A 21,254-nucleotide genomic window follows, 5' to 3' on the forward strand; every position below is an offset into this window, starting at 1 on the left:
GAGATATCGGGAGGAAACTTAGTTGAATCAAGTCTAGGGTTCCTTGAGTGGGACATTAGTGAATAGGGAGGTGATGTCAAAACTGACGATTATGTCAGTGTGTTGGAGTGAGATGTTTTCTATACTGGCCTTGAAGTGGGCTGAGTTTTTTATGTGTGATGGTGTGTTGCCAGTATAGTGTGCGAGCGCTTCGGCTAAATGTTTGGCTAATTTGTATGTAGGTAAATCAATGCCATCCACTATGGGACGTAATGGCGCATTTTGTTTATGTATTTTTGGAAGACAATATAATTGGGGGGGTCTAGAGTTATAAGGTTTTAGTTTGTTAGTGACTTCCACGGACCAAGAAGTGACCTTCTAAAGGAGTCTGTGGAGAGTTCTAATCTGAGAACTTAGGGAGGTAGGTGGTACAGTTTAATACTAAAGCATTAAGCTTACCTGTGTAGTCCTCTTTGTTGAGAACCACAGTAGCGTTTCCCTTATCTGCTTTGGTGATTACTATTTTTTTGTTTTTCTTCATTTCTAGTAGAGCTGCATATTCGTCTTTGGATAAGTTGGTTTTTGGAGGTTTTGCTTTGGTGAGAACACTGGCTACATCCAGTCTGAGGTTGGCGATATGGTTAAGAAGGTTGCGAATCCCACATTCTATTTGGATCATGATTTTCTTGGCAGGTATTCGTTTAGGAGCTAGGGCAAAATTGTGGCCATGTGACAGTACGGTGAGTGCTTCAGGCTTTAAAACTGCGGAAGAGAGGTTGAGAAGCATGTTGAGTGGTGGCTGTGGTAAGGCAGTAGAATTCTTTATCCAGTTCTCATATTTGTTTGAATTCTTTTGTTGCCGAAGCGCATGAGATGTCATAAAGAATCATACAAAAATCATGGCCGAGAGTATCTGAAAGCTCTTCTTCTAGCGCCCATAAGGTTTTGTTTTCTTCAGCAAGGAGAACGCGCATTGCAGTGATTTGTTCTCTTAATAAGGCGAAACTAGTGCAGTTATAAATACGGAGAGCTTTCTGCAAAGTAAAACGGTGCTTCAATTTAACACAATTCGGGATTACCTTGTTATCCCGGCAGCGTTTTAGGAAGGTCAGATGATTTAGTTGTCTCGATATCTTCAACCTCATTTTGCCGTATTGGTGGGACTTTCATCTCCGTGGATGACCATAATTCTTGTATCAAGGCTTATACGTTGCTCATACATAACTGGTAATTAGCTTAAGGAATTAACAAAGCACATAACGAATATTAATTAAAGCAAACTTTAATGAATGCCTTCAATATTTCAGCAATGTCACGTTGCCATCTTCAGGAACATACAAATATGGTATGTGCACGCAGGCACTAACAAAAGCAAATGAGGAAGAAAGCAAGAAACTAATATCGTTCCTCAAGTCCTAGCGTCCCCGAGCAGGCTAATTGCGTTGTCTTTGCTGTTGGGCTGAAGTTCTCATAATGTAGGCTTCCCAAATTTGTTGAGGTTTGGAACGTTTTTTAGAGCTGATGATGATTCCATGAATAATCTTTGTATTTGAACTTGCTGCGGTGTATTATTTTAATTTTCTTCCAACAAATTCTATGGCGAGTATCTAAGGCATGGTCTGCCAACCCAGAGTGCCTGTATTGGTGAAATCAGATGTAGTCTTTGTGTTCTGAAATCCTGATATTCGCTGTCCTGCCTGTTTGGCCAAAGTTGGACAGTTTACAGCTGCTTGGCCAAAGTAGGACTGTTGACAGCTGCAAGGGACCTGGTATACACCAGGTAGGTCTAGGGGGAGTGGTTGGTCTTTGGTAGAGCAGATAAGGGATGCCGCCTTTTTATATGGTCCACAACCCCTTCCCCCCCCCCTCCACAATAAAGATTACACTAAATCTATCACCATCCCCTACATCCGGGGCACCTCTGAGAAAATAACCAATATCCTCAAAAGTATGACCTGACTTCGTGTTATAGACCGTATAAAAAGCTGGCATCTCTTATCTGCTCTACCAAAGACCAACCAGTCCCCTAGAACTACCTGGTGTATATCAGGTCCCTTGCATCTGTAAACTGTCCTACCTTTGGCCAAACAGGCAGGACAGCGAATATCAGGATTTCAGAACACAAAGACTACATCCGATTTCACCAGTATAGCCACTCTGGGTTGGCAGACCATGCCTTAGATACTCACCATAGAATTCATTGGAAGAAAACTAAAATAATGCACTGCAGCAAGTTCAAGTACGAAAGATTATTCACGGAATCATCAGCAGCTCTAATAAACGTTCCAAACTTGGGTGCATGAAACTGCCTCAAATTTGGGAAGCCTGCATTTTGAGAACTTCAGCCCAATGGCCAAGACAACCCAATTAGCTTGCTAGTGGACACCATTAGGACTTTAGGAACAATATTCGTTTCTTGCTTTCTTCCTCATTTGCTTTTTTTAGTGCCTGCGTGCACATACCATATTTGAATGTTCCTGAGGATGACAACATGACGTTGCGAAATATTGAAGGTATTTGTTAAAGTTTGCTTTAATTAATATCCGTTATATGCATTGTTAATTCCTTAAGCTAATTACCAGTTTAGTACTATTATAACATCCACTTGAGTATACATATCAGGAATTTGATAATTGTAATAATGATTAAATGACTATAAGCTGAGAGATAAAAAAATTGAAACACTGTTTTAATTAAGTAACCTGCACAACTAGTTTCATCTTCTTAGAAGACTTCTTCAGGTGCATAACATGATGGAACTACCAACAAACATTGCAAAAGGAAAAACACCTATACATTAAAGCATTAGCGTAAAGGTAAATTAGGTAAAGCATTAGCGTATTAATGTTTGAAGTTGTTCTGTCTATCGCTTCATAGATATTGTTGGGCATGTGCATGCATGCAAGGTCTCATGAATGGCAAAGTTTGATAGAAGCACAATGACAGTCTGTCCTGAATGTACTGGATTGAGGACGATTTATTTAGATTCTACAATTCTTCTTTTCAGTTCATCATAGCATCGAAATATATTTTCTAATTTGTCCCATATGTCTGGATGAATGGTAGTTTTTGTCGTTAGTGTCAGCAGAATTCAGGACATAGTTTGACAGAGCATGTCACATATGGCATAACCAGAGCACTTGCTCTGGTTCTGCCATATGTGAGGTCTCTTTTATGTTCCTCTAGACATAATTCAATGGATTTTTTCGTCTATCCAAAATAAATCATGTTGCAGTTGCACCAAATGTAGTAAATGCTGGGATATTTCAGGTTGTTATGTTTTTGCTTGTGCTTACTGAGCAAGGAACAGAGTTTAAGTAGATTAGTAAAAGAAGTCTGGATGTTATATTTTTTAAGAACGTTGGCTAATTTTGGGAAAGTGGAACTGATGTATTGTAGGGATATGTAGCCTTTTTCACTATTTCTATCTTCAATATGGCGATGAGGTGGATTAAATAGTAGCTTATTAACTGTTTGTTTCGAATAACCATTTTGCTGAAAGGTTGTAAGAAAAAATTGAAGTTCTTTGTTAATATCTTATATATAAATATTAATATATATATATATATATATATATATATATATATATATATATATATAAGCTTATACATAAGGTTTGAAAAACTTACAGCTCATCAGTTCCATGTGTGGTCAAGTGGTTAAGAAGAAAGGATGAACCTGTGTTTTTCATTAACATGTGTTGTGCTCCTTAGGGAATGCAACATGATTTTCACTGTTTTAGATGACTGGTGAATGGAACAAAAGAGAATGGGATATTGGTTCAGCAGATTGGAAACTAGACTGAAAATTGATATTGACCTGCTTTTTTTGCAACCTGGAGAGATTGTGGTGTGTAATATATGTGTTTATACTAGGAAAGGTAAAGTTGTAAGTTAGCATGATCTTGTCTGGAGAACACAGTATTATTAAAGCTAAGAAGATGGAGTGAAATGCTTCCATAGCATTGTTTTTGGTAGCATCATTGACAAGTTGTCCTTACACCATTTCAACGTGGTAAGGAATTTAGTGTTTATGGCAGCGATTCTCAACCTATGGGATGCAAAGAAAGTGGAAATCAAAGTAAAAACTGAAAAACTACTTTATTGAAACAAACGCATTTAGTGAAACTATTCATTGACACAGAAACTGTGTCAATATGACAATGAGGTGGATTAAATAGTGGCTTATTCACTGTTTGTTTTGAATAACCATTTTGCTGAAAGGTTGTAAGAAAAAATTGAAGTTCTTTGTATCTTATATATTAATATATAAATATTAATATTTATATATTAATTAATATATATATATACACAGGGGGCTCTGCCCCCCCCCGTGTCTCTCCCCCCCCCCCCCCCCCCCCCGAGTTCCGGGTTGGTAGGCTGGTTCTCCTTCAATTCTGATGACTCGAATTTTGAAGTTCTTTGTTGACTAACCCACTCGTACATTGAAATTATGTCGTTGTCGGTTATCAAATAGTTTCTAAAATTCTTCATCAACATTGCTAAATGATTTCAATAGTTTGCAAATAAAACTTTGATGTGTTGCTCTTCTGCCTTGTAGGTTTTGATAAATTCATCCACATTTGGAAACATTTCTAATTTTTGTTGCTTTACCTTTTTGTTCCATAACTAGTTTTTTACAAAAAACATTAACTCCGTCACTCATCTCTAATATATGGGTGTATATTTTCCTTGGAGTTGCAGGTTTAATATATTAAGTTTCTCGAATCGTGCCCACAGTAGCTCAATTTCATCACAAATAAGTGGTCTCTAAACTTCTTTGTGATTTTCCTCTTCCAAGAAGATTGCTATTTCGTCTCTTAATTTGTAAACACATTGTAAACATTTTCCCTGTGATAACCATCTTGTCTCGCAGTAAAACAGTAATGCTGAGTGTTCTGCTTCAGCCATGTCTTTGCAAAGTTGAGAAAACAATCCTTATTTTAAGGGTCTAATTTTTATATAATTCACCATGCCATGGTTATAACTGTTGTTAACACAATATTTAGACCAGGACTCATTTCCTTTGCAGCAACAGCTTTTCTATGAATCATGCAATGTGTCTAAATACATTGTGAGGATTTTCCCCTCACAAGGGCTTGTAAACTTTTAAACCTTCCAGGTAGAACTAGAGCACCAGGGCAAATTCCAACAGAATTTTTTTAATGTATGTTTGCCTTGCATATAAAATCGTCCAATATTTTGAACAATTCAGGTGATGTGGCTCTTCTTTCTATTGGTTTACCTAACAATAACTCTTCATCTGCTGATAATCATCGCAAAATTGAACATAAGCAATTAAATGACAATCTTTGTTGCTATCTGTTGCTTTGTCAAGCTGAATTGAGAATAATTGGTTACAAAGCTTCGACAAAAGTTGTTGCTGCATATCTTCACATATATCACCAATTCACTGAGCAACAGTATCATTTAATAGGGTATGCACTGTAGTTGTTTAGTAAAGCTTTCTCCAAGCATAGTTACCACAATATCGATCGCAGCTGGCAGAATTATGTCTTCTCTGATAGTGTCAGACGTTTTGCACCTAGCTATTTTATATGCAACTTTGTAAGAAGCTAGTAAAGCTTAAAACATTTCAGTTTGGCAGCAAAGACCTCTCGAGGTTTGTTAACATAATTGTTATGAAGTGTTTCCAAATGTCTTATAAATTTATTCAGTTTCATGCTTTCAGCCACCAAAATTTTCGAAGAATTAACACAGTGGTCTTTCTTCACCATTTACTTCAGTCTTTGTAAAACTGAAATCTAAATATTCTGCTGCATACTTTCCTGATTTTACTTTTGGAGTGATATTCTGTGAAGCTGAATTTGTTGACATTGACGCTCCACAGTCGTCAGATTCCCCACTTACATCCAATTAAAAATGTATCCATTTTTCTACACTAGAAAAGATTGTTTTTATACCTGTAACAGTTGTTGCAAATAGGAGTTAAATAACGTCGACCATCGACTTCTCACTGTTGCAGTGTTACTGCCGTCTTGCCATTTCAAGCCTTATTTATACTCACAGAAACATTCAAGACTTTCCATGATGAAAGCACGAATGTTTCCGAAAGGCCAATACGATTCAACGGTCTTTGCAGTGATGCCAGATCTATACAATTTTTGAAAGATTTGATGATGTATTTAAATTTGTATGAATATTTAAAAATTTTAATTAATTCATAGTTTTTTTGCTCTGCTAACTTTTATGGGTTTTGTCAGTGTCTCAACACTGGCAAGGGGGAAAAGGTGTGGGGGATGTGCCACAAAAGCTAATACTAAAAAATGGGATATACACACATGAAAGAAGGTTGAGAAACATTGGTTTATGAGAGATCTTGAATCTTGGAATGCATAAGCACTGAAAGGATTCTTAAAAGAGGAACAATGGTTGTATACTTGTTATCAGAAAATCATAGATAGAATTTGAGCTGATGAGAGATCATTTATTTTTTAAGATGTTTGGCTCTTTTCAAAGTTTTTGAGCTTTCTGTATTCCACCCTAGAATATAGTGAAATAGCTCAAAAAAAATATTAAAATGGTGGAAGCTTGGAATGTTTGCACTACAGGACTTGTCAGAAGCAGAGTGATGAGGTGGTGTTGTCATCAAATCCATGGATAGGATTTGAGGTGATTAAGGTGTATTTATATTTCAAGGTATTTGGCTCTTTTTTTTTTAACTGTGCTTTTACCATTCCAACCTTGAATATAGCAAAATACCGCATAAAAGGCTTGCATGGTAGGAAAACAATATTTTTTTAGCGACTCCCAATCATTAGAGATAATAATCTTATAATACCTTAAGTGTTATTACTATGGGTGGGCTGATTGTTAGATAATTTAGAAGTCTACTCTAGAGAGCAAATTTGGAACTTTTTCAAGCTACTTAAGACCACCAATAAGTGGTACGGCGGTCTCACATCAGGCAGTGAAATTCATCTACCACATAAAGGCATTGATAATCCTATATGCCCGTGATACTAATCGATAGCTTGATGGTTGAGTGTAGAAGTGCTGTCTACTTGATCAATCAGGCCAGCAAAACCTTTGAAATTTAATATAAACTCTCCATTTTCATAAGTAATATACATTTTGTTTACAAGCAAGTTATTTTAGCAGTTGTGCATTATTGAAAAGATGGAATGAAAAAGATCTTCATACCTTAAATAACATATGTTATATACTTTTAACTTCACGGTGAAACTATTTTGCCATAAGCAGATTAAAAAACATATTACAACTTCTACATCCCATTAGGTTTTTAGTTCAAATATCTGCTAGGTGGCAGGATTTTTAACTTTACCTTCTTCCTCCTGATCAGAAGAGGGCCAGTTAGTTTCTAGCTAGAAGTAGCAAGAGTCAATATTTGAAATCTGGCATAGGTTCTGTCTAGCACTTGCACCGTATAGAAACATTTTTGGTTCCATGTGTGTGTGTAGCAAAATTCAAGTTATCTGTTTATTCAGGCAGTGTCATTGTCTTGGATAATGATGATAGAATTTTGGCTTTGTTCATTGTATCAGGAAAATGTGGTTCTTGTTTTCTCAATCATTACACCTGAATGAAACTTATCTGGCCTTTAGTTACAAAAAGAGTCTGGATTTTTATTTGAACAAATGTAGAAAAGTGGTTTGAGAAAATGCCATTCTTATTTAATTTGCAGCATTAACTAATGTTTAATGTTATTCCAGTTATTTAAGTTATATTTTAATTTGCTTTATTACAAAAAAAAATGACTGGTTTTTCAGAGAATTAAAATATTTTTTTTCTTGCACTCAATTGCTAAATGAAATATCCAGACCTGAAATTCATGTTGCATTTTTATATGTGATATATCATTATTGTTGTTTTAATTTGGGCTGATAAAAATGCATTACATGGTTCAGTAGATTAAAACTCTTTTTGTAACTAAAATGAATAGTTAGATGATACTAAAGTATTTCAAGATGTTGAATCTAAATCTGCAATCCAAAAAATTCCATCACCTAAAGATTCATTTTACAGAAATATATGCTTTTAATAGACTATCGTGAATTATCAGTAATAATACTAAAACGTTTACATTATTGTCACTTAATTGTGCTTCTACTTTTATAGCTGTTGTGACTCTTAAGGCATGTAGTGCTATGCCGCATGCCTTGAGAACCTAGAAATAATGTAAGTATTTCAACACCAACTTGTTCTGTTAGAGTTTTTATTTGTTCTCCAATATATTTGAATTTCTCCTTGCTTTTATAATGTGTGGTTTGTGTAACAAGAATCAGCAGCAACATATGTGATAAGAACTCTTACTTTCATTACTTTTGATATGAAATAAGGGACTAACTTTTTTTTTTAAAGCCTCATTATTGTTGCATACTTTCTAAAGTTAATTTGACTCCATGGATTCAGGTAAAGATCTGACTTCTGGGTGCCAGTGATTTAGAGAACTAAACAATTAGGTAGCACATTGTTACCTGTTTAACAAATGCATCCGGATCTTCTATGAAAACAGTCATTTGATAGCACACCCAAACTTTTTTCTGCCATAGATCATTACCCAGTATCCACTACTTGACTATCACTGAAAGATATTGCAGTACTGATGGATGAAGAACTTTCTTTTTCTGGTGTGGGTAGGAAGCCATTGTCATCAGATGAAAGCAATTTTAAAGCTGTCACAAAACTCTGTCCACTTGAACTAATCTAATCTAATATTTATCCAAATTACACCTGGATAAAGGATTAAACAAGAATATAATTTCTTGGCATTTTTAAGTTAATATGGTGAAAGACATGCCTATATGACATCTCTCAAGTGGTATTTCAGAACTTTCATCTGCTTCAAATTTTATTTTTTCTGTCATGATCTACAGCTTTTAATGAAGTTCATGAGCTGAAAAATTGGTACTTGTGTGAATGTAAACACATTCACACAAGTACCAACCTTAAAGGCAGTGTTTTGCATTTAATAACATATTTCATACCTTTTGATTTAATAAGTATGAAGGAGACTTGAACATATGCCAAGCTGATGGAAGTAGTACATTTCAATGCCTAACAATTGAAATAATTGTGATTTAAAAGTAATTGCATTACTTCTGGAAGTGCAAGGAGGGTTTCAAAAAACATGACTTTTTAATGCTTTTGAGACAGCTTAGCAATGATTGAACATTATATGTCATGTTTTGAAATATAAGCATGCCATAAATAATTTTATGCCTGGGAAGAGAAAATTATTATTATTATTATTATTACATGACACCTCCAGGGAGTCCAAAATCTCAGGATGAGAGGTCTGGCTCCCACCGACGAGACCTCAATAAAGGTCGAAATCGGTCTGGGTAGTGGCCCTTGCCTTTAATCATAGCATCATACATCTCTGCAAAGAGATGTGCTTTGCATTAGGGGAAAATACTAAGGAAAGTGATCGGAGCTTACTCCACCTTTACCACAAGTTGCCTCACACTTGCACTATGTGCAGGCACAAACTTGACTTACTTGGGAAAAAGGATTAAAACCTAGTTGTATAAAATTTCTTGGTATCTTTAATATACTCTATACTCAAGGTAGAAAACTTTCTACATCTTACTCTCATCCTGAGATTTTTATTTAATAAGGCCAAAGCACCTTGTGGCAACTTGTTTAGGTAAAATTTATAAGCTCTGCATTACTTCAACCTTGGCATTTTTAGATCTGGCTCCAACTGACGAGACCTCAATAAAGGTTGAAACTGATCTGGGTAGTGGTTCTTGCCTTTAATGCATAGCATCATATATCTCTGCAAGGGGATGTGTTTTGCATTAGAGAAAAATACTGAGGAAAGTGATCGGAACTTACTCCGCCTTTACCACGAGTTGTCTCAGACATGCACTACGTGCAGGTGCAAACATGACTTACTTGTCTGTTGGCTTACTTGGGATAAAGGATTAAAACCTAGCTTATAAAATTGCTTGGTATCTTTAATATATATATATATAAGCCAATTGGAAAGAGAAGGCAAGGTAGACCTCAAAAAAGGATATTGGATGGATAATGAGACTGGAAGAGACCAATATGATCTATACCCGTATTTAATGTTATGATGATGATATATATATATATATATATATATATATATATATATATATATATATATATATATACACATACATATACACAGGTAACCCTCGTATAACGCGGTCTACAAATTATAGTAACCCTTGTTCAACGTGGTACTTATTACAACGCGGTTTTGATAAAAACACGGTCTACAAATTGTAGTAACCCTTTATCTTTTCATATGTTTTTCACCATGCGACTTGAAAACCAAATTTTATCTTCATTAAATTTGCATCTGCCTGTATCACGCATGTCGTTATAGGTAGCGAATTTATATTAGGGAAAATACTCTTTAGCGTGCATGTATATCAATTGTTTACTGTATAAAGTGTTTATTGTTGAAAGTTGTCTTCATTTTCTGCCAGGAAAGCACATTAAAAATCATAAGTGGGTTAATCTCAAACTGAGCACTTTATTTTCTGGTGAGTTACATAGGTAATATGTAATGCATTTTTTATGTAAAAAATTTATTTTTATAGTAATGGCCACAAACTGCAATGAAAGGAAAAAATCAACATTGAAAACAAAATTCGTTTCTCTCAAAGAAAAAATTAAATCATGGATTGGTTGAAAAATTGAGAAAAACCAGTGGTTGTTGCAAGGACTTTGAATTTAAATGAATCAACAATTCGAACAATTAAACAAAATGAACATAAAATCTGTGAAAGTGTTTATTGCTGGGTCAACGGTAAGTTCAAAGTGCATTGCTCGTGTACGCGATATTCTAATTTAAAAAAAAATGGAGAGATCTCTAATGATTTGGATAGAAGATTAATTATGAACTTTATTTTATTTTACCTAAAACATTTATGCATTATGCACAATGAAGTTTATGTGCAATTTGTAATTTTTATAATTTTATACTATGTATTTGTTTCATAATTTATATGTTTTCTTAACTTATCTGAATTATCTGAATTAAATAAAAATATATTTTTGTTGAATATGTCATTTTGTTTATATAATTTAAAAAAAAAAACGATTTCGGAACCTAACCCTATTTTTCTATGTGATCTGAGTCTCGCATAACGTGATTTATATAACGCTCCATTTCTGTGGAACCTTACATCTGCATTATACGAGGGTTACCTGTATATATATATATATATATATATATATACCACAGAATGAATACTGGAATGTCTCTGAACTTCATTTTCCTGGACTTCTTTCCTTAAAATCTTAGTACATTGAATGACAAACAGCATTAACATTCCACTAGGGCTTCATGTTTATGAAACAGTACCAGAAAATGTTGAATTCTAGTATGAAGATGTTTACAAGGTGAAACCGTTTTTAATTTGTATTCATTGTTTAATATTTCTTAATTTATATTTTCTTACTTATTGAAAATATAGCAAAGTGTACAAGTGCTCGAATTTTGATTGTTTATATTCATTTTATGAAGTAGTTTTGAATTATATATATGTATGTATTTGTGTGTGTGTGTGTGTGTGTGTGTGTGTGTGTGTGTGTGTGTGTGTGTGTGTGTGTGTGTTAAAGATACCAAGCAATTTTATAAGCCAGGTTTTAATCTCCCTTTTTTCCCAAGTAAGCAAACAGACAAGTAAGTCAAGTTTGCGCCTGCATGTAGTGCAAGTCTGAGGCAACTCGTGGTAAAGGTGCATACACCATGAGTTGCCTCAGACTTGCACTACATGCAGGCACATTAATTGATTTACTTGTCTGTTTGCTTACTTGGGTAAAAAAAGGATTAAAACCTAGTTTATAAAATTGCTTGGTATCTTTAACATAGTATATACCCAAGGTAAAAAACTTTCTATATATATATATATATATATATATATTGGTTTGATTTCATTTTTTGCAAGTCATATCAAAATATAATTAATTTTGATTTAAAAAAATATTTTTGTTAGGTTCCAAAAATTATTCTTGAATATTTTTGACAGTAGATATAATGCAAGGAATCAAAGTAAAAATAAGTGGAAAGAAAATACAAGTGTTTTTTTTTTTTGAAACAAAAAAAGATTTACACGAAAATTATTTATTCATGTAGAAGTTTTATAAAATTTATGTAAAATATAAAAGGCATCTTCAGAACATTGATGGAACACAAAATACAAATAATAGAATTATTTTAAAATGTGCCATCATAGTAAGATAAGACAATTACTAGTCAATAAAATTCCTAATCGACTGGTTTTTGTTGTCTTGTGCTATAAGGGCGCATTTTTAAAATAATTCTATTTGTATTTTCATTGTGTTCTATTGTGATTGTACTGAAGATGCCTTCGATATTAAGGCAATAATTTTACATTAATAAAAATAATTTTCACACCTTTTTTTCCATCTCAAATTATAAACAAATATGACTATGTATCTATTCTGAAACCATGATTGTTTTTTCTTCTTTTCTTTTTGACATAACTGTTGAAGTTTATAGGAAGGAATATTGCTACATAGTACCAGTGGTAGAATAAAGAAAACAGTAAAGGAAAAAATATATTATCAACATTACTCTTAACCACCAACTTATTGTTGGTGAATGGAATACAGCTGAAGAAAAGTTACGATTCCAGCACATCAAATGATTTTAGCTTTGATATTATAAGACTGATGCTGAAAAGAAAATTACATTTTGATATGGAATAGTAACTCTTTCAGAAAATTTACATTTAACGTATGCATTATTCTGCTCATTACATAGATTACACTCTACACTGGAATTGTTAACTATACAATTATTGAAATTGAATGCCTGCACTTCAACTTTGTATACAGTACTTTTGCAAAATGGATTGCAATATATAAGGATTCTTCAGTATTACTTAAAATGTAGAAGGAAAAAAAAGTACACACTGAGTACAAAATAAATTTATCTTTTGGGGAAGTGTATTCATTCATATTCATAAAAAGGAGAAGAAGGAAGCTCTTATTTTCCTTCACTATTTTTTTTTCCTTGAGTGATCTATAGTACATATTACTAGTATCAGGTAACCAAAAACGGTTATGGGGTTTTTCATAAAATGCTTTATTCATTAAAATAAGCACCTTCACAATTTACAACTCTTTCCCAAAGAGATACAAATTTGTAAATTTCGCTTTTATGAAACGTTTTGTCTTTAGAAGTACTAAACCTAGCAACCTCCACTTCAATTAAAAGTGTACACACCAAGTTAGAGTTTACCAATTGACTGATGCATATCTGTGCCTTATGATGCACCAGGCTAGCACTAACCTTATTTGTGATTGTTATTATTATTTATTTATTTACTTATTTTTTTTAAGAACCTTTTTAACTCAAATAGCCTCCATAGCTCAGTTGGTTTCGATGAAAACTTTAGTTGGAAAGATCTGAGTTTACCAATTGACTGATGCATATCTGTGCCTTATGATGCACCAGGCTAGCACTAAGCTTATTTGTTGTTGTTGTTGTTGTTATTATTATTATTATTATTTATTATTTATTTACTTTATTTTAAGAACCTTTTTAACTCAAATAGCCTCCAAAGCTCAGTTGGTTTAGATAAAAATTTTAGTTGGAAAAATCTGGGTTTGAATCCCATCTATGATATGAGGAATCTTTATCGGGCGTTTTCAATCAAATGGTGAGTTAGCTAGTCTCATATGGAAGTGGAGGAATTGTCCTCCCTCAAAACAGGCAAACTGGCTGGAAAAATGCATGTTCTTCCAGCCTAACCACATTGGGTACTTGAGGAATAAGCATTAACTAACCTATTCCATCAGATTTGGTTTTGAATACCTGTACGTGCAATTCAGATCTATATGTAAGTGTAAATCAAGATGGATTAACACAAGGAACCGATCCAGAATAGGATTTTAAAGGCATCCATGTGGGATTCAGACTTATAGTCTTTGTATTTTTATTCTTTCGCAAACCAACTGTAATTTCATATGTTATTGCAATGTATGCATTGTCTCATTTAGAATTTCCTTGAAAGTTTTTTCTGGTAAATATAGATATGCACAAGTTTTTTTCCTCTATAATTTTTTTTTTCTGTCTGAAAATTTGATAACCTAACTCTATATTATAATATATAATTATAATACTAATAATTATTAGTATGGTTAAACAGTCATAATATCTGATATTTAAACTAAGATGCTTAAAAATTAAAAATTCTCATTATTAAGAACCTCTTAATAAATCAGTATTTTTATTTATTTTAAAATAGCGATTAAAACATCTCACTTTTCATAGAGATGAGGTAGTGTGCATTTTTTTAATGCATGTGCAGTAGTAGCTGTATTTTGATATACAATTAAAAATATATTTATGAATTAAATATTAAGAGTATTTAATATTCCATCTATTATAGCTTATTTTGCTTCAATCTGACAGACATCTGGAATTTCATGCTGCGTATGGTCGCTACTATCGATTGAGGATTCCAAAGTTTGGTCGAGACATTGCATATCACTTTCCTTCATGTGATTTGTACTGTGTTGGTGCAAGGTTAGGAGCTGAATTATTTCATTTCAATATATTAAAGGTTCTATAATGCACTTTTTATTTTTTTTATTTCTCTTTATAAATAATATATATGTATGTATATATATATATATATATATTTTTTTTTTTTGTAAAGCTGACATTCCTCTCCATTTCTAATATAATAAAAAAAAAATACTCAGATATTTAAATGCAGCAGAAAACTTCAGTTTTTGTTATTTTGATGTTTTCATCATTGCATAACCAAGATAAGAATTGAACAAAAGGGACAGATGGGATATCAGCAAATGTTAAAGGAATTGTCAGCTGAACTGGATGGTCCTTTGACATGTTTGTATAATTTGAGTCTCAGTGTGTACGGTAGTCATGCTGTAGTGTAAAAACTGATATTTCTTACTACTGCCCTATCAAGGATCTCTGGAGTAGTGGTGGTGAACATTTGAAAGAAGTTGGTAAGAACTTGCATACAGAAATGAGTTGACAGACAAGCTGGGATAGGTAACCGCATAGAGTTATTAAATGAAGGTCATGTCTGAGCACTTTGCCCATATTTTATAATCATGTTACAGTTGAGGATAAAGGGAATGGATACTGTTTGACTTTGCTAGTAATTTGTTAGGATAGCATAGGAAACGCTGTTGCATAAACTGAAGGATAAGGGATTGGAATATAAACTATTGATTTGGATAAGTGGGTGGGAGTGAATCTGCTAGATTTAACACGTTCGTTGCCAACTACGAGTATACTTGTAGTTGATATATGAGCCTCACAAGCCAACTATGAATATACTCGTATGTTGATTACCGACCTCCTATACTAAGCATGAGTTAACCCTTAGTATAAGTACCTTAATTTGGACCCTTTGCTTATGAATAATGCAGAGAGCACATCGGGGGGCTTGGTAGAAGGGAAATAATTTCAGCTAAAATATAGTATATTATATATGTGCCTCAGAAGCCAACTACGAATATACTCATATGTCGATTACCGACCTCCTATGCCATGCATGAGTTAATCCGTAATTTGTAAATCAAATTAAAACTAATAAAATCAATAAAATAAAAACCAATTTATTCAAATTATGAATGAAATGCTTTAAAACAATTTTCCATGCATAATGGTGGTTTTTCCTGGCAAACAGGACAAATGTGTTTCGTGTACATACTCGGCATGGCTTTGTTGGGTGATTCTTTTTTTCTGTAGGTGGTTAAATTTCCAAATAATGAAATCCTGAATCTTGCTGATATTCAGTGATGCTGTAAGCTCATCCATTCCAACAAAAACTGAGATAAATTGATCTCTAAATTTTAACGCAGTCACATTTCTGGTAATTATATTATAAAATTTATGTGCATTTTGAATGTATATTCAAGTCCCAGGTTCAATTCCCGTTGTAGACGTGAGGAATTTAAGGATCTTCCTCAGGCATAGCCAAGTTAGCCAGTCTTGGACGCGGTCAGTAGGGTTTTTTCCGCCAGTTTATCTGGCGTTTTTCATCCCGCAAACAGGCCCCGTGAACATACGCCTCTACAGTCAAAAATATATCCCCCCCAGCGGCAGACTAGGCGACAGGTCGGTTGGGAGTAGTACTAACAAGAAGTCGCATCTAAGTAACACGCGGACCCTGCATAGGAAGTGGGAATAACACGTAGAAGAAGAAGAACAAGAATATCAAAAATGCATATTGCCAATTTCTTTGGCCATCTAATTGTCTTTCGTAAGGCGGAAAAGTAAGAAAGCATTTGATCATGGATAGATCGATGACTGACATACCCAAATTATAGTCCCTAACGATATTTGGTTTTAATCGAATTTTACCATTCCAATTTTTCACTTCAACCATTTCAAATTTGTGCATATTTGAAATGGAAAGAACTTCCCTCTTATCCTTCCATTTGCGATGATGAATTCATTAAATTCATCATAGCTCATATTAGCGTAAGCTTCTAATTCTTTATCAGGGTTTTCTTTTACTGGTCATGGCGAAGCTGAAAGTTTTTAGAGACTAGATGCAATAAACATGGTCATCAGCGCATGTAATATGTATAGGTGGGGGTGATACAAGACACTCGTAGTTGGCGTATGAAACAAAATTCTGTCTGATAAGCCAGCTATGAAATTACTCGTAGTGACCTTGAAGACGTGGGTAATACGAGATTACTCGTAGTTGATGTATGAAACAGAATTCTGTCTGATAAGCCGGCTACAAGATTACTCGTAGTGACCTCGAAGATGCGAAAGCGCTTTGTGTGTGGGAACAAACTATGCCCGAGGAGCGTGGCAGCGAACGTGTTAAGGTTACCAGTGGTGTAACCCAGGGATCAGTCCTTGGACCATTGTTGTTCAGTTTATACATTAATGATATTGGAAAGGATCTGACAGGTGATGTTCAGTTGTTTGCTGATGATTCAGAAATAGGCCGTCATGGATGCTACAGATATGCAACACTTACACAATGATTGGAATGTGTTGGATCTGTGGACAAATGATAATGGCTTTCGATTCGATGTTAATAAGCATATTTGGGTGTGGCAAGATTTCCAGGTAGTATATTATATTGGTGGGATTATGCATGGAGAAACTGAGGATACTAGAATTATGCTGGATAGGAATTTAATGTACAAAGCAGCAAAAATTGCAAATACAGTGCGCTGAGGAATAATTGCAATGCGAAAATAAACATTGACATGTAAAGATAAGGAAGTTTTTTTTACCTCTTTAGCAATCCTTGATATGACTGCACCTGGACTATTATGCATAGATTCAATCTCCTGAATTCTAGGTGTTGAAGAAGCTGTAGAAAGGATGAAAAGAAATTTTATAAACATGGTATCAGTTATGGAATGTAGATTATGAGAATGGATTGAGAGTAAGTATTTGGACTTATAGACGCTTGTAAACAGAAGAAAGTGAAGTGATATAGTTACCAGATAATGATACAACATCCATGAGGTCTGTATTGGCAAGTATGGTACTATCTTATCAAACTATTATAGTCATTGGTTATAATGTATTTTTCTCTGTCAATTGCATTTTTTCTCCAGTTTGGGGGACAAAAAAAGTGAAGTTTCTGGGAGAAAAAAAATTGCCACCTTGGTATGAGACCAGCCAACTCACCTTCAGTGGAAAAGTCCTATAAAGATTCCTTGCATAGACATGATTTGAATGTAGTTTTGCTAACCAAAGAACATCATCATCATCCAAACTGACTGAGCTACAAAGGCTAGAGGCCTTATAAACATCTGAAAGGATGATATAGAATATCGGTTGAGGAAATTTTTTTAAAATATGAAAGGTGATGAGCGGACAAGGGCCATCCATGGAAGTTAAGTTTTGTGTGTGATAAAGGAAGGAATGAGAGCTAGATTTTTCCTTCATAGAGTAGTGAGTAATTGGAACAGTTTGCGTTGAAATAGTAAGTGCATCTAGTGTAAATGAGTTTAAGAGAAGGTATAACAACTGGTGTGGATGATGCATGTCTTTATATGTATATATCTGTGGGGGGGGGTATTTATTTTTAATTACTTATTTCCTCACATTCCAAGTAGTTATAATCTTAATTTTAAAATAAAAAGAAAACACTGTGACTAAACTCCAAATCTAGCTTGCACACAGATATTCATATCCCAGGGCATCGCATTAGCATCTTATCTTTTAAATTAATCCAATAACCATTTGCCTGTTAAGAAATTGAGTCTTCAAATGCCTTATAGCCAAAATAAAAATTTTTAATTTACAAGCAGCAGTTGTATACAACATCCACTATTTTACTACACAAGCGGCACTGTTTTCTTTAAACTAACTTCAAACAATGTGAAAAACTGAAGCTACACAGCTTCCATTTAATTTTTATGAGCAAATAGTTATCCTGTATAGATAAAACTTCTGAAACTTTAGTCTTTTGCTTTTTTATGAAAATTATTTCTTCTTGAATTCACACAGGAGAAAGACTAACACAGAAACTGCTCTCTATATGACAGCAACATAAGCCAGTCAAATTGAAACTTAGATGTAAAATATCTAAGCTGAAGAAAACATATCTTCATCCAGTGCATTTCAGTATTAGAATGAATTAACTTTTTATGTGAAAGTCTCAACATTTTTCTTAAAAACCTTATCAAGAGTTTTAACTTTTCAGAACAAATTTGTCTTCTAAAGAGTGCTTCCCAAAGTTATGGATGTCAAGGCCCCCTTTGGAAAAATTAAAAGATTTAACAGCCCCCATCAAAAAAAAAAATCCTAATACAGATATATATTATTATAATATTTATAGTATTTATATTCAATACAAAACATACACATCAAGCATATTTCCTTCCCACCATCGCAGCACCTGTGTACACTAGCAATGAAACATTAATTTAAAGCGTGAAAAACTTGACCATTTTAAATGAGCACAAGATTTTGCATTTGTAAGCTTTTTTTGTGCTTCTTATCAATACCTTTGAAATAAAGCTTATACGAATAAGCATATATTTACTAATATTCATTAAGCGCCGAAATATGCAGGAAGCAGAATTTGTGAACCAACACCAATGTGATTTTTTCCATTAAATATAAAAAATAACAAAAAAGAAATAATAAAAATTAAATATGTTTCTTTTAAAGATAAAAAATATCTACTTAGTCTTAAAACATTTTAAATTTGTTTTCATTATTTCATGTCCCCCCTCAACAAAACTAGCTGCAGGGGGGGGGGGGCATGCCCCACAGTTTGGGAAGCGCTGTTCTAAATATTTAAAACCATATCAAATGTTAGAAATCATTTACAGACTGAAAATCTTAAATAAAGCAAACTTTACTTGAAATATATCTATGTGAACTGGAGAGTAATAAAGCTCCTTTCAGCTTTAACTAAAATAATCCTATATGGATTAACGACTGCAAAAAAACTTCACTTATCTCTTCAATCAAGGATATCCTCTCTCATTCTTCCATCTCTAACTTCTGTTCAGTCATCTTATATTGAAAACATAGACGACCTTAATTTTTCTCCTGCTGTGGTCCTTTTCTACTCCCCCAACAGCTGAACCCTTAGCAATTTTGATAATGTTCTTTTGCTAGTGTGCATGCTCGGAAATGCAACTGAGCAAATTTTGCTTTGGTCCTCTATTGTGCACTACTTTCAGTGTTCTACATGAAATGACAAAGTTCTTTTCATAGTAGGAAAGTTTATTTGATTATAATTTCAAAATGAAAGTAGCAGAAATTATAAGAGTTCATTTCACAATTTTCTCACATTGAGGTAAGCTCATTTAATCACTTCTGATGATATAGTGTTCCTTTGTTATTAACAACATATTTTGTAAATGCCTGTCTAGATACAAATATAACACACAAACATTACAAAACTTTAGACAGCTATTATAAAAAAAAATATGATTAACCTAATATCTAAGATAAATAAATTTATCTTTCATCTAAGCAAGACTTCAGTAGTCAGAAATAAAAATTATATCTCAAAATGTGTTGCTCATCACATACAAAAAGAAACAAACATTGAACTAGTTACTTTTATAATATGCCTTATTACTACTGATACTTATACTTAATCTGAATTTTAATACAGATATCCTGCAGTCTCTCTTAATGAGTCATTTACTCCCTAAGGTTACTGATGATAATAATTTCCAGTATGAACAAAAAAAGAAAAGACTTAATAAAAAAAAAATTTATTCCACCCTTATGGTGTACATCATCAGGAATAAAATGTAAAATTGAAGAAATTTGTATTAACAGATTAATTACTAAAACATAAATTATGTTTCAGATATCAATCTGTTAATACAGGTTTTTTCAAAAGTATATTTTATTCCTGATGGTGTATGTCATAGAGCATAGAGAAACTGGTTGAATTAACAATTTTTGTTGTTCATACTGGAAATAATATCACTGACTCTTTCCACTCTGGAAGCTTATTGTCCGTTCAGTTTTTCCATAATCAGAATTGAATTTACATGATATCTCCTAAAACAATCAAAACAAAAACTTGTCCTTATGTTGGAAAGATGGATTGAAATCACATGTAGAATATGACCTTTTTTTTTTTTTCAGCTGACGATGACGTAACTGATTGATTAATCAATTGATGGCAGAAATGTTAAAATCTCATGCCAGTGTTTCCACAGCATATGAATGATCTGTGTGGTACAAATTCCTTTATCACCATAATTATGCATGTGATAGTTAGCATCAAATTGTATTGCCTTAGATTGTTTGGAAGATACTTCTTTATTAACATATAATGCATGCAAGTTATTTGTGTGCTTTATTTTATTACATGCTCTATTATCAGTAAAAGAGTAACAAAAAAGAAAAGAAAATTGTGTTATCACCCACGGCATAACAACACCACATCTATTGTGTTGTGTCGCATATATGAAGCAGAATTCTTATTATTATTCCTTCCCTCCTCTTTTACCTTGCAGTGTCGAGGGATTTTCTACATTTAACCGCTACTGTATCACGGATGAGGTGATTAGTCCTGTGCCTCCCAATGTGTCCTATGTCTGTAGATGCACGTGTTCACGGGCCAGTGTACCTGTTCTGGGTGGCGAAAACCTGATTTTCCTGGTGAAAAAACCCCCTACTTCCATATGAGATTGGCTAACTTACCTTTAGTCGAAAGAGATCAGATAAAGGTTCTTCGTGTCACTGACGGGAATCGAACCCAGATCTTTCCGACCAAAGGGCTTCATCTATACTGACTGAGTTACGAGGTTCCTCCATGAAGCAGAATTACGTATTACAAATTT

At 33.7% G+C, this 21,254-nt stretch overlaps 1 protein-coding gene across 2 annotated transcripts in view; it reads left to right on the forward strand.

Moving 5' to 3' along the window:
• The window catches only part of l(2)34Fd (nucleolar protein 10 lethal (2) 34Fd), a 238,401-nt gene that overhangs the window by 78,659 nt on the left and 138,488 nt on the right, over positions 1-21,254 (forward strand). For both annotated transcript variants that reach the window (XM_090401368.1, XM_090401370.1), the window contains exon 5: positions 14,366-14,502. In XM_090401368.1, coding sequence (XP_090257494.1) covers positions 14,366-14,502 — 137 coding nt within the window. The remainder of the gene's footprint in view (positions 1-14,365; positions 14,503-21,254) is intronic.

The sequence above is a fragment of the Typopeltis vanoorti genome, chromosome 12 (genome assembly GCF_054136105.1).
Source record: "Typopeltis vanoorti isolate ZY-2024b chromosome 12, IOZ_Tvanoo_1.0, whole genome shotgun sequence".
Lineage (NCBI taxonomy): Eukaryota > Metazoa > Arthropoda > Arachnida > Uropygi > Thelyphonidae > Typopeltis > Typopeltis vanoorti.